The following is a 14,972-nucleotide window of genomic DNA, read 5'->3' on the forward strand; positions in this document are numbered from 1 at the left end:
ATCATTTATTTTATAATTGTAGGAAATTATACCATGATTCCTAATCTATTCTCCCCTAATTACTTAGGAATAGATATAATTACCTATCTTATCAATTTTATTTTATTTTTTAATCATTAATGTGATGATGATTTTTATGCTAGATATACTACATGTGAAATATATTAATGGCTTTCTAACACTGAAACACATTTGAACTACTGAAATTATTCTATTAAATTATGAGGCACATTTAATAAATTTACTATTGGGTTCTTCTTGGTATTAACAAATTTCATATTGTCGATTGTGTACATGTGTAATATTAAAATATTATGCAGATTTTACACTCAGTTAATAAAGATTAATTTGGAATATTTCTTTCTTTTGTATGTTCTGGAGACATTTTCAAGAGTTTGTAATGGTTGGATCCTTAAAAAAATGGCAGAAGGGCTGGGAAGGTGGCGCAGTGGTAGAGTGCTTGCTTTGCATGCATGAGGCCCTGGGTTCGATTCCTCAGCACCACATAAGCAAAAAGAAAAAAGCCGGAAGTGGTGCTGTGGCTCAAGTGGTAGAGTGCTAGCCTTGAGCTGAAGAGCTGAGGGACAGCGCCCAGGCCCAGAGTTCAGGCCCCACGACCGGACTCAAAAAAAAAAAAAATGGCAGAATTCTTCTGTCAAAATTTCCTCTGAGTGTATTGCCTGAATCACCCTGTATTGTTCTGTGCTGTACAGTGTGTGTGCATGTGTGTGTGTGTGTGTGTGTGCGTGTGTGTGTGTGAGAGAGAGAGAGAGAGAATGTGTATTCTTTGATGTCTAAAGTTCTTTACAAAACGTTTTCAAGACAGTTTATGTTTTAAATTTGTTTTGCTTTATTATATACTCTTCTTTTCTGTGATTTTTCTCTATGAGTTTGACAATATTTGGTAGGCATTTTTTAATTTATTCTATAAAGAGGTACTTTGTAATAAATTTGTAATTTCTACCTTTAAAAATGATTTGATGTGTTTTTTATAGTCAGCATCCCATAAATATTGGCTTTTATTATTTTCTTTTTTTTCATCATTTCCCATCACTCCCCCCCTCATCATCATCCCCACCTCACCCCCCAACCAAAGGGGGAAAGTTCATTTTCGACATAACGTCTTGTACATCTCATTGGTGCAATGGCTTCACCTGTATCCCTATTTAAACAATTTGTTTTTTCCTTCCCCTCCACAAATTATATCAACATCAAATACAGTGAAAACAGGGGTTATAGAATTCCATTGTGTATATATACCACATTTTCCTGATCCATTCATCTACTGAGGGTTTTTATTCTTTATTTCCATTATTATCATAGTTCTTTGGTGTAGATTTCTCAATTTGTCTCATTTATTTTTATGGCCTATATAGCAAGAATTTATTATTATGAATATTTAACTCATGATTGCCTTAGGTAAATCTGTTCCATACTGACATAACATTTTTCTTAAAAATTAGTTCTTTTGTCCCCATTCATCTCAAAATTTCATAGATATGTGTGTGTGTGTGTGTGCGTGTGTGTGTAGCAACCAGTTCCATATGTTATTTTTTCACATTCTTCAGTGAATGAATCCATTCTTTTTCGAATTAAGATAAAAAAAAAAAGTAACAAAACATACTATCCCACAGCATTATATGTGCCACTACTTGGTTTATTTTACCATATTTTAGACATCTCCACCTAAATATAATTGAAAAACTAGTTTTACGTTAAGATGGGGTAATTGATGATATTATCTCCATAGGAGAGGAGTCACTCACAATTTTTGTGGACAAGCGGAAGCTGAGCAGGCGATCTGAAGGGCCTGATTCCAGCGCCAACAGCTCCTCCGTTACTCTGGAGACTCTCCACCAGCTAGCGGCCTCCTATTTCATTGACAGGGACAGCACCCTGCGGAGGCTTCACCACATACAGATAGCATCCACTGCCATCAAGGTAGGAACGGATTCATCCTGACAGTGCTTCCTTTTCTTTCCTAACCCTGAAATGTGTTTTGTTGTTTTGGCTTGAACCACTAATTGAAAGTACTATAAAAACATATCTTGCATTTCTGTTTATTTTTGGTTCTGACATAGTATTTAACATGAGACTGGGTTAGGTGTTTCATGTCTAATGGAAGTATACTCAAATTACAAGTTGATTGCAGGGTAATACAATTTCCTTCATGGATATTTCTTTGCCTTCTTACCATTGATACCTTTTGATAAATCTTAGCCTATTCAAAATATGTTCAATGTCTATAACAAGAAAGTATTCATTAAGCTCCAAGTGGATAAAATATCCTTACACAGTTCTGGTTTGAAAACTATTATCACTCACTGTCTTAAGATATGTGTAAAATGTATTCTGAAAACCACTGTCTTCCTCCCCCTCCCCCTCCCCTGCCTTTGCCCCTCCACTTCCCTTTTCTTCCACCAATTTTTCATCCTCTTCCTCCTTTTCAATTCTTGTTTACTCTCTTTATTTATTTTTTTCACTTTTTTATTATTAATAAGTTTTTTATTGTTAAAATGCCCCACAGAGGGGTTATGATTACATGAGCAAGGTAATGAGTACATTTCTTATCAAACATTGTTGCCTCCTCCTTTGTTTCCCCTTACCAACCTTGCCCTCCCATCTCCCCTATTCCCCAGCCAAAATTGTAAAGTTCGTTTTTTCGACATAGCATCTTGTACATTTCATTGTTGCAATGGGTCCATCTGTATCCCTATTTAAACAACTTGTTTTTTTTCTTTCCCCTCCCCAAATTATACCAACATCAAATACAGTGAAAACAGGGGTTACACTGTGGGGGAGGGACATACAAAGCAACAAAAAATCACCTTATACTTATGTTAGAAAAAATAGCAAGAAAGAAAAACCACTTAAGTCCTTATCTTGGGGTTCACTTGGCCTAACATCAACTTATCTGACCTTTTTTGCTTGTCTCAGACATATACTAGTTAGTGCAAATAAGGGAAACCATGGGACCTATGTTTCTTTGGGCCTGGCTTACTTCACTTAATATACTTTTTCAAGTATTTCCTTTTCTTAACAAATTGGGGCAATGTCATTCTTTCTGATGGAGTCATAGAATTCCATTGTGTATATAATACCACGTTTTCTTGATCCATTCATCTACTGAGGGGCATCTGGCTTGGTTCCATATCTTAGCTATGGTACATAATGCTGCAATAAACATAGTTGTACTGGTAGCTTTAGTATGGTCTTGTTTGTGATCATTCGGGTAAATGTCCAAAAGTGGGATTGCTGGGTCATAAGTGGAATTGCTGTATCGAGTCTTTTGAGGAACCTCCATACTGCTCTCCAAAGTGGTTGAACAAGTTTACACTCCCAACAACGATGCAGCAGTGTTCTCTTCTGTCCACATCCCCTCCAGCATCTGTTGTTATTAGTACCTGCTTCCTCCTCTTTCTCTCCTTTTTCATCAGTACTTCAGTTTGAATTCAATGATTCACATATCTAACCAGGAACTCTACCTCATGAACAATACCCTCAGCCCTTTTTAGGCTTTAGCTTTTTTGTTCATTTGTTTGTTTGTTTTTGTTTTACAGAGAAGGTCTGATGCCTTACCTGTGCTGTCCATGTAGTTGAATGATATATGTACCCCAACACACACACATTGTTTTTTGAGATGGGGCCTTGCTAAAGGTTTTGCATTGGATGGCCTTAAAACATGATCCTCTACCAGGTGTTGGTGCTCATACCTCTAATACTAGCTATTCATGAGGCAGGGATCTGAAAATAATGGTTCAAAGCCAGTTCTGGCAAGAACATTTATAAGACTATCTCTAATGAAATATGAAATAACCAGATCATATAGAGCTGTGGCACAAAAGGTAGAGCATTAGCCTTGAGCAAAAGAGCTCACAGACAATACCTTGCCTCTGTGTTCAAGCCTCAGGATTGGCACAAAATAAATAAATAAGCAAACAAAGAAAAAAATCCCAAGAGCTTTCTTATCTTTGCTAAAATTATATGGCTATATCAATGTTAAGCTTGACTTTCACTTTCCAAAACAAAAAATAAGTGATGTATTTGTAACATTGAAGGAAGAACAAAAAAAAGAGAGAGATAATAATGGAGGATAGAACAAGTGAATAAGGGAAAGAGAAAGAGAGAGAGACATAAGGAAATGTTCTTCAAATGAAACATATTTTCTACACATATTTCTCTAGAAATTTAATTCAATAAATTATTTTCTTTTTAGTGGACATTATAAAATTAAACAAGTAAAAACTAAGTAAAAAAACCACACAAGAATCATATAACAATGGCAAAATTGCATAAAACATTTATTTTTGGATATGTCAAATCTAATGTTTCATAGTTAATGCAAAAAACAGACTGTAGATACAGCATTGCATTGCTTCTTGACACAAACTATGTGTTGTTCTTGTCTCTTACTGAAAGTTATTACTTCAATATTTTTACAATATGGGGAAAATTACCCTAATGTATTTTGTTTCCAAGTTAAACTGGGGTAAATAAAAGAGGACATATAAATTTATTTGGTTTAAGAGTTAGTACAAGTATATTGCCAAACCCTAACATATATTTTCCATATTATTAGCAGGAGTTGTGAAGACTTGCATAGTTGTAAGGCTCACAATATAAATACCTGCTTCTGACTGAAAGACATAAGGTATAATGAGGAGTCATATGTGTAATTAATATTTTCTGCACATATAAAATGCAGGCAGCAAACACAGGTGTCATTGTTAATTTAAAATGTTGTAAGGTAGGATATTGTTGGAGATGTTTAACTTTAGATACTGAAGAGATATGGATGTTTTTTCAGAAGTCAATTTTAATGACATGAAGAAAGTACTGTTGCAACAGTGTTCATTATGTGGTTATTGATTTTTTTCAAACACCAAATAGAATTATACAATGCATTTTTTATACTCATACTAAACACATACACTATTGTTGTGTAAAATTAATGAGTATTTACACCCACTTTTCTCACAAGAAAAGTGTGTTACAAAAACAAATGTTTTCATGGGAATGCTAATATACATATATATAATATATACACATACATATAATAAATTCATGTGTGTGTGTGTGTGTGTGTACAGATTCCTGATCAGTTGAGAACACCAAAGCTTTATGACCTATATGGTAGTAATGAGCCCCCAAAGAAAGTTGAGAGTAAAAGAACATGAGTGATCTGGAAGCAACTATGTAAAAGAGAAAGGAGTATCTGGAGTTCAGAAGTCAATAGACTCATACCAGTAGGGCTGGTATCACAGCCTGCTAATTTTCCATTAGTCATAGAAAATAGTGCCAGGTCACCTCAGAGGAGATTTTAATGCATATAATATTGTAGAATATACAGAGGGGCTACAGACGGAAAGGAAAGAGAAGCTTAAGATATGGAGAAGAAAAAGTGCAGTATTAGAAGTGTCCCATAATTTAGGAATATAAAATAAGGCCTTGTACCAGCTGGTGATGACTTGGCTGTGAGTACAGACACAGAGTTCCTAGGGTGGCACCAATGAGCTTGTTGGAAGTGGGTACAGGAGGGCCTGTAAACCTGTCTGGTTTTAGTTCAGAACTCAGTGGAATTGCTTTTTGAGTAGGCTGTAATTTTATGTGGCTGGTGATTTTCCAGTCCAAGTTAAGCTGCTGTTGGGATTATTGGGAACTATTGTAGGAAAGGCTGTGCTAGTGAGATGCATGCAAACAAGAAGGGAGCCAGACTCCTGATACCCACATGCACTTTAGCTCTAAAGACTTCTAGAATGGCATGTACACTCATGTGTCTGCCCTTTCTGAGGAGAGTATCATTTATTTGCATTTGAAAGTAAGGTTCTCTAATGTGTCTTTACACAGATAAAAGCTGTCTCCTTTTATTTATCTAACCTTACAAGTGTTCAGATGTAAGTGAACAGGTTCTGAGGGACTGAGTGGGTGTGGAATAGGTGGTGTAGGCCAGATCCCAGGGCCTCCAACTCTTAAATCCTTTCTAGTCAAATAAATAATTCAATGCCAAGTGCTCTTCCAAGTATTTGAAACCAAACACCTATTTTTTTTTTTTTTTGCTAAATCCCAAAAGATTCAATTCATTGCCTTTGTATTTTAACAAGCCTGTCTTAAAGGATAGCAAAATCCACAATTTCTTTGATTTTGAAATACAGCTTGTGTTTTAAGTGCTATAGTGGGCATTTAATTTCTCAAACAGAGGTCGAATGATATTTCACATGATTTCCAGAATTTAAAATGATTGCTAAATGCTTAAATTTGAGCATTGTTAAAGTCAATATGATTATTGTCAGATGACAAAAATAATTAAATTGGAAAAACCATGCCAGCATGTATTCTGTGAATTCTTACAGAACACAAATGAGCTGGGCAATTAGTGTTCACTGTGAGCTAGTTTCTAGAAAATGGTATTGGGCAATTTGTTGCTTTATCTCTGATAATTGCAAAAGTAAATGTGAACTGTAATTCATTAACGCATTTGTAAATTTTGAAACAGCAGCTCAAACTTCTGTGGAGCTCATTTTAATATCTTTCTCAGTGAGATTAATAATATTTAGTAATGTGGTATTTCTTAATATTATTCATAGTTCAGTTTCATGTCAAATAATTTCTAAAACTGCTATTATTTTTAGAAGATTAAATCCATACCCCCATTTAATGGACAGATTGCAGAAATATATTGTCTGAGTCTTTTTTATTTTTTTTAATTTTATTTTATTTGTGAACGTGCTGTACAGAGGAGTTACAATTACATGGGCAGAGTAATGCGTACATTTCTTACCAAGCATTGCAGCCTCCTCCTTTGTTTACCCTTCACATCCCTTCCCCGACTCCCCCCTCCCCCCCAATCCCAATCCTTCTCCTTCCCCCCCCCACCGACATAAAGCTCGTTTTGGACATGACAACTTGTACTTCTCATTGTTGCAACAGGTCCACCTGTATCCTTAAACAACTGGTTCTGAGTCTTTTTTAAAAGGGCTAATAACATGTAAATATTATGCAATGGACATGAATGGGAAATAAAATTAGTTTTATTTTGTGGGAATTTAGCTTATCACGTCCCTTTGATGTTATATGCATTTTGAAAACATTTAATTACTTAGTTAGCTTTAAAAATTATTCCATTACTCATTGACAAAATAAATGTAAAATCAGCAAAATTTAAGAAACTGAAGAACACTTTTATGCAATGTGAAATATTTATTAGTACCAGCAAAACAATACATAAAATGATTAAATATTTAAAGAACCTGTGTAAAGTGCCACAAATGAAAATGAACATAATCAAGGGTAACTATGGAAAAAGTAAAAATGAATCAAATTTTACCAAGTCTAAACAGTATTTGGGAGGAAATTAATATTTTATAATAAATCTTAGAATAAATAGTATTTTATAAGGAAAAGAGGTCATAAAAGAATGAGTAAAAAACAAGATGAAACTATGAAAACTCAAACAAATTAAAAAGTTTCAAAATGGAATGCAAGTAGTAAACAAAATGAATGCAATTTTACAGAATATAAATAGGATATATAAGTATGTGCTTATAGAAAATAAATAAAACTGATGAACATCTTTTTATAAAAAACTACATTCATTTCTTTCTTCTTATTTTTAGTTATTAATTTATTATGACTTGTCATTAAATATTTTATTCATTTTCTTTTTTGTCCAATCCAATGTAATCCAAATCAAATAAACTAAATCTAAAATGTTATGAGTTGCTTATAGAGTTCATATTAGTTTGCATTTTCATATTCCTGTATTAGTTTCCAATCCTGCATATTAAACATTTTTAAAAGCCCTCAAAAATCTAAACACTAAAATACTAAAATGAGTAACACTTACTCTGAAAATAGTCACATTCTTTCTCTAAGACTCTGACTTGTCCAAATTGATTTAATCTTGAATTGATATGGATTCACATATTAATGAAAATTTAACTTTATTTTTGATATTTTATTGTAAAAATACTGTACAGAGGGGTTACAATTACATTCCCTATCAAGTGTTGTTACCTCCTCCTCTGTTTTTCCCCTACCATCCCTTCCCTCCCACCTCCACAAGCACACTCCTCCCCCCTCCACTTAAATGTAAAGTTCCTTTTTCAACATAGTGTCTTGTACAACTCATTGTTGCAATGGGTCAACCTGCATCCCTATCTAAGCATTTTGTCTTTGTCCTTTCCCCTCCCCAAATTAGAGAAGCGTATATACGAGATGCAGGGCACTGACATCAAATACAGTGAAAACAGGGGCTATACCATGGGGGAGGAACATACAAAGCAACCAAAAAATCACATGTCTTTCCACTTCCTAACAAAAGGGGCAATGTCATTCTTTCTGATGGAGGCATAGAATTCCATTGTGTGTGTGTGTGTATCACATTTTCTTGATTCATTCATCTACTGAGGGGCATCTGGGTTTTAGTTATTGATGCTTACATACTTTAAAATTATAGTTTAGGTTTTATTTCAGAAATGTTAGTATAAGAACAAGAAAGAATTTCAAGAGGCTTTACAGTATAATTGCCAGCTTTCTGAACATGAGAAGTCTTCCTCCATCTTATGGCTTGGTCATAGATCTCTTGGCTTGCTGAGAACCATCTTTCTGTTCATCTTTGCTCTACCTTTTTTTACACATTAGGAGGTCACTTTCCACCTTGGGGCATTCCCCCTAATATGTGAAATGCCACTGCTTTGAATTTGACAAAAGACTGGAACCTCTTTGTTTTTTCTTTCTGTTTTTTTTTTTCTTCTTACTGTGTGTCTTGCACTTAGGACAGGAAAAAGTGTCTTTTGAGGGTTCTTCTCAGTTATTTTACCCTGCCTAAACTTTGTGTTTTTATAGTCCTTATATTGTTGGAAGCCATGCATTAAAGATCTCTAACCTTCATCTTTGGAAATTGTAATTTCTCAAACACTAAGTATTCATTGAAAATAGTCAGGATTAATTGGGTGGGATTTTATTCATATAGGTTCTCCTGTTATGTTGATCTTGCATATAAACTGCAAAATAGCAATTAATTTTATTACATGGGCAGATATTCCCTCTGCTTCTCTATTTGTATTGAAGAGAGCCTGTGTACCCTTTCCTCCCAGAAAAATGTTCATTCTGTGCACTTACTCCTTTTTCTCTTCTCTGGTACTGTTTTAACACCAAGAATGTAATATTTTGAATTTTAGTTTATCTGATAACATTTTATTACAGAGTGGAAAGTCTGTGATATCTTACAACCTAATCAGAAATACAAGTCATTGCATTTAGGCTCTGAACTTCCATTTAGATTTTTTTTTACCATAATATGTGTGTACATGTGCATGTGTGTAATTTGTGCATGTATCTCTATATGAATATGTGTGTATGTATTACTATATTATGCTGGATTACCTTATGTTTCCTATATTAGTTTTTAAGGACCTCCTGGAAAGCTAAAGCACATGGTATTTTTATTTCCTACTCCACATTTCTAGTTTAAATCCCCGGTGGGGATATATATATTTATATATCTATATATGTGTGTGTGTGTGTGTGTATAAAATGTTACAGATCACACACTTGTTTAAGCAAGCACAAGGATCAGCCTCCAATTAACAAAGAATACTAGTACTACAGTGAAAGTATAAAAATAAACTCTATTGCAGAATATCATGTAGAAATCCTTCACACCAGTTCTCTCCAAATTAAGCTTCCATAGCCCTCAGTCCATCACCTTTACCATAAAGTTAAAAAACAACTAAACAAAAGATTATGAAGTCAAAACCAATGTGCACATAGGTATGTTCTTTCAAATGCTGAATGACTATAAACAAAAATATTTTTGAACAATTTGAGTTTTATAGATCATGTAGACTTGATTATTTGTGAAGAAACTAAACTGGAAACTTGGGAAAATATCTGAGTTAAGATTTTGTGGAGCTTGGAAGGTGGCTCAGTGGTTGAGTGCTTGCCTTGCATTCATGAGGCCCTGCGTTTAATTCCTCAGCACCACATAAAGCAGAAAAAGCCAGAAGTGGTGCTTTGGCTCAAGTGGTAGAGTGCTCTCGCCTTTAGCTAAAGAGCTGAGGGACTCAGGACCAGACTTCAGTTCTCATGATCAACAACAACAACAAAAAAGATTTTGTACCACTAGAAATAATCTTATTTTTATCAGCCCGAATGCAGTTGTTGTCAGCCACATGGAAACACACACACAAACACACACACACACACACACACACACACACACACACACACACAGGATACAGTTAGAATGGTAGAACAGGAATGAAGGTTTCATGTGTGCAGTATTTGGAGTTTGACAGAGTTGCTTTTGAGTTTTGCTCATGACTACCAGGGACCAGTGTAGAAAGGTCAAATGGATATTTGCTTAAACTATCCACTTTGGGATTAACTGTTTTATTTTTCTTTGAGTTAGACATACTTGAGTCAATTAATAATCAAAGATTCCAGTATTTACATTATTTCTAATTATTTTTAGCTTTGTATTTTTACTTACTATATAATAGTTATCATCTTCTCCTCTACATCTTTAGAAATACTATTCTATAGTTCTGTGCTTTTTGTTGTTGTTGTTCAACAAACCTTTCGAACTTTTATTCAATATTATTTCTCTGGAAACAAGAGTTGAGCATTGAGAATAGAAGAAATGTCAAGTGTCAGAGGCCTAAGTGACTTTCGCAGTCAATTCATTTCAAACTTTTTAACCCACAGATACAGAAGTCATGATTCATGGAGTAGAACTATCCAACCCAAGCCATATTGTTTAAAAGAAATTCTCCAAATTTATTAACACAATTATTTCTAAAATGTTAGAAGTATTATCTACGTCTGATTGTCATACATTCTCCAAATAAACTGGATAAGGGAAGTCATTCTCTCCTTATTTGAAAGTCACCACACCTGGATTCCAATCTTTTTGAACATTAGAACTAATTACCTAGAAGCTAAAGTTACCTGATTTCCTGAATACATTTATTCTAATAGGGCAGGCACAAAAATCTATGAAAATATTTTTATTGGCTAGTTTGAAGTGGTTTTCTGTTCAAAGAACCAAGAGCTAGCTGCTTAATCAAGTGATTTAGGTAGGCTTTTCTTTTCTTGGTTCTTTGTAGGCCACATAAATTATTGTTGCAAACTTGTATTACTTTAGATAATATATCTTGCAATTCTTAGTATTATTAACTGTTCTTCCAGTGCTTCCTTCTTCTATTTGTTTCTTTCTTAGAGAATGCTAGATATTTGTAGTAATACCATGCTACCTCCTCTAGCATATGCATAGTAATAATTTCTGAAGGTAATCCTTATGAGGATTTACCTTTTTGATATCCTACAGTCAACCTAGAATGCCTATGGCATTGGTAGGCCTTTTAAAATTATTTTTCTATCCAGATTTAGGTGTTAATTTGTATATTTGATTAGCATTATACTCTACTTTTCCAATAATTTTCTTGGACTATATTGCCTCATACACTACTCCAATTAAGTAGAGGTTCCTTTGAAAAGACATTTTCTATAGTTGATATTTGGTTATTAGTTCTGAGCCTAGGAGACTCCTGACCATCTGTCGTATTTTACTATGTCTCTATTCTAAAGGTAACTGATAATTTCGGTTGTAATTTACAAAATACTTAAAATTATTCTCAATGACATGTTTGCTAAAATTCTGATGTTCTTAAAATAACCTTTGTTGTCTCATAAATGAAGTCAGTCAGACCAGGAGAGATTATGGAATGTCTATACTGTTGTGCGTTATTCATTCATGCAAAAAAAAAAAGGGCTCTGAAGCTAGTGTGTGGAAAACAAAAAACTTTGGAACACACTGCCATTGTAGAGGCTTCAACTTGTTGGAGAGAGAAAGAAGCCTCTCTAGACTTCCTACTACCCACTCAGGATCAAATCTTGACATTTGACACCTTTCACATTTCTATTGGTGTGGATATGTCAAGATTTAAAATGTCAATTATGGAAAGAAATGGATTTTCAAAGTCAATAAATGGTGTTCTATTTCAGACTACTGCTTTCTAAATCTATCAGTATTCTACATGATGTCCTGTAAAAGTGATTATCTAGAAGCAATGTGTGAAACAAAATCAGCTGGCTCTGTGGACCATCCTCACAAGGAAGCATTTCAAGAACACTCATCACCTTCATAAATATGTTCTTACCCCACCGTTAGCAGAATTCTACTCAGAGGCAACTTAAGTTTCAAGAATTCATTGCAAATGGCAAAAAAATCTCATGAGTTATTACTAAGAACTGGTCAAGTAAAACCATTGTTATCAAAATTTCAAATATTTCCAACAATTTTAAATCATTTACAGCTATGTAACCATTTACCCTAGTACCACAAACTTCTATTTTGTCCAAGGATAAATCTACAAAAAAAAATGGAATGACAGTGGTAAAGAAAACTTTAGGAAAGACAGAAAGGAAAGAAAATAATTAAATTTGTAGAATATTCCCAATGGGAATAAATACAATATTTTATTTTAGCCTATAGAAAATACATGGTAATTCACGATAGGTTAATGGAAAAATGATTTCATTCATAATACTAAAAACATAATACTAAAAGAAGCAGAAAAGGAAACTCGCTGAAAGTTTTTGTGTTATAGGAGATGGGGAGATGGAAAAATGAGAAGGGAAATCTAATTCAAATATTGTTTGTGCATGTGTGAAATCTGTATAAACAAATGCATACAGAGTCTGTGAGACTCTTACCTTTAATAAACTATTCACAAAAAAAATCCAAAAATTGAGCTATGGCTCAAATAGTTGAATGCTGGATTTGATCAAAAGTAGCTCAGGGACAGTGCCCAGGCCGAGTTCAAGCCCCCAGATTGGGTAAAATAAAAGTATTTAGTAAAAAATTTAATTGGTTAGAATTTAGTTCACTTCCAAGCAGAAAACTTCAATTTTAACAACCTCCAATTTGTAATGAGAATGCATGTAATTCCTTATTGGGAAAACTTATTATCCTCAGAAAGACTATGTAAATATTTATTTAAAATATCACCTTGTTGGCTTGTATGCTTCTTTTTATCATAATTCACCAAAATTTCCATGAGTGAATTCTCAGGATTATAAATCAGTTTATATGTTTGTATTATCTTTCCTTATCTGCCTTTGCTTCTATAATTTCATGAACAGATCACATTTTGTTGAGCTCTCAAAGGTCTCTTAAAAATCATGTGTTATCCCTCTATGTATTAACACTCACTAGGTCCTTAGTTTTCTCTTTTATTTAACAGCATGGAGCCAGCGTGGTGGCTCATGCCTATAATTTCAGCTAGTCTGGAATCTGAGAACAGTCAAATAATAGTTCTAGTCTAGTCTGGGAAAAAGAGAGCAAGATTTCATCTCAATATGATAAACAAGTTAATTCATGCGTGTTATTGCAGCTATATGCGAAACATAAGTTGGAGGCTTATGGTTCAAGGAGGGCCAGGGAAGATACCATGTAAAAATACTGGAGCAAAATGGCAGGGGAGATGGTGTAGCATTACTCTAGTGGAAGAGTCAGACACAGAGTGCTAACCCCAGTACTACCCTTCCAACTCAATAAAAACAACAAAACAAATCCTACTTTTCCTTATCATTAACTAATTAAAGCTTTCAATTTCTCCTTATTACTAAGATAAGAATATTACAGAATGAGGCTGGGAAGGTGGCTCAGTGGTAGAGCTCTTGCCTTGCAAGCCAGAGGCCCTGGGTTCGATTCCTCAGCACCACATAAGCAAAAAGAAAAAAGCTGGAAGTGGCGCTGTGGCTCAAGTGGTAGAGCGCTAGCCTTGAGCTGAAGAGCTGAGGGACAGCGCCCAGGCCCAGAGTTCAGGCCCCATGACAGGACCCCCCAAAAAAATAATGTTACAGACATACTGAGGGAAAAATGAGTTAATATTAGAAAAGCTCTTAGAACAGCATTCAATATGTAATAAGTCTAAAAGGTTCTAGTTATTATGATACAAAATGTACTTATTAAACACTTATTTCCTTCCAGAACTTATGTTCTAATCTTTTACCTGGTGATCAGTACTAGATAGCTGGATAAATGCTATGCACATTAAATGAACATAGCTGGTTGTACAGTCAGCAAAGTCAGAAATCCCTGAGTTTCAGGTGGCAGAAGTAAGATAAGTTCTGCATGGATGCTGAAATTGTGCTGAAGATTTCACAGGAGTCCCCCAAAGAGTTTAATCTCCATAAAACTTCATGTCTTCTGCCCCAGCATAATGGAATAACAGGTCCTCTTATAATCCCAGAGAAATTCAATATTCTATTTAAAAACAACTCACTTATATAGGTACATATATGTAGATGTATAGATATATATTTTCCCCCTTTTCAATGATTACATGGGTTTACTTGTACTCCCCAAAGGATTAAGAAACAGCAAGTCTGAATCTTCAAAGTAACTGATATGAAGCTCTTTGGCAGAATCTCCCTTGTGTTGGGGCTGCCTCTAACAATGAGGGTGAATGGAATGTATCATTGTGTGGATTGAAAGACCACAGATCTTGTTCAATGTGTTTTGTTGAATTTTGTGAAATGTCAGTTTCAGATATTCAAAAGGAAAAAGCCATCTTTGCAGTCTATGTACAAAGTGACTATTTATTAAATCATCTTACAGTTTATCTGACAGCCCTTTTGGGAGACATGGGTATTCTCTCATTGGCAGAACTAGTAACAGTTCAATTCTTTGAAAATTATCTTTTTATTAATCAATACTGAATACATGTGCAACTGAATTGGTTTGCTTTGTTTGATGTACGCTCTGGGATATAAAATCAGAAACTATTACTTGGAAATTTATATTCATGGTTTATGAACTGTTTTCTTACTCGCATTTTTAAAGGACAATGTTAGATATATTGAGTGAAGTAGAAAATAAAGAATTTCTCATTCTATCTTTTTATAGCATTCTGTAATATTGACTCAACTACCTGTCAACAGATAATGCACTGGCATTTTTTTAA

The 14,972-nt window shown here is 34.3% G+C and overlaps 1 protein-coding gene across 2 annotated transcripts in view; it reads left to right on the forward strand.

Moving 5' to 3' along the window:
- Nucleotides 1-14,972, forward strand: part of Brinp3 (bone morphogenetic protein/retinoic acid inducible neural-specific 3) — a 401,825-nt gene that overhangs the window by 211,535 nt on the left and 175,318 nt on the right. For both annotated transcript variants that reach the window (XM_013021772.1, XM_013021773.1), the window contains one exon: nt 1,751-1,941. In XM_013021772.1, the coding sequence (XP_012877226.1) occupies nt 1,751-1,941 (191 nt within the window). The remainder of the gene's footprint in view (nt 1-1,750; nt 1,942-14,972) is intronic.

The sequence above is a fragment of the Dipodomys ordii genome, unplaced genomic scaffold, assembly GCF_000151885.1.
Source record: "Dipodomys ordii isolate 6190 unplaced genomic scaffold, Dord_2.0 Scaffold57, whole genome shotgun sequence".
NCBI lineage: Eukaryota > Metazoa > Chordata > Mammalia > Rodentia > Heteromyidae > Dipodomys > Dipodomys ordii.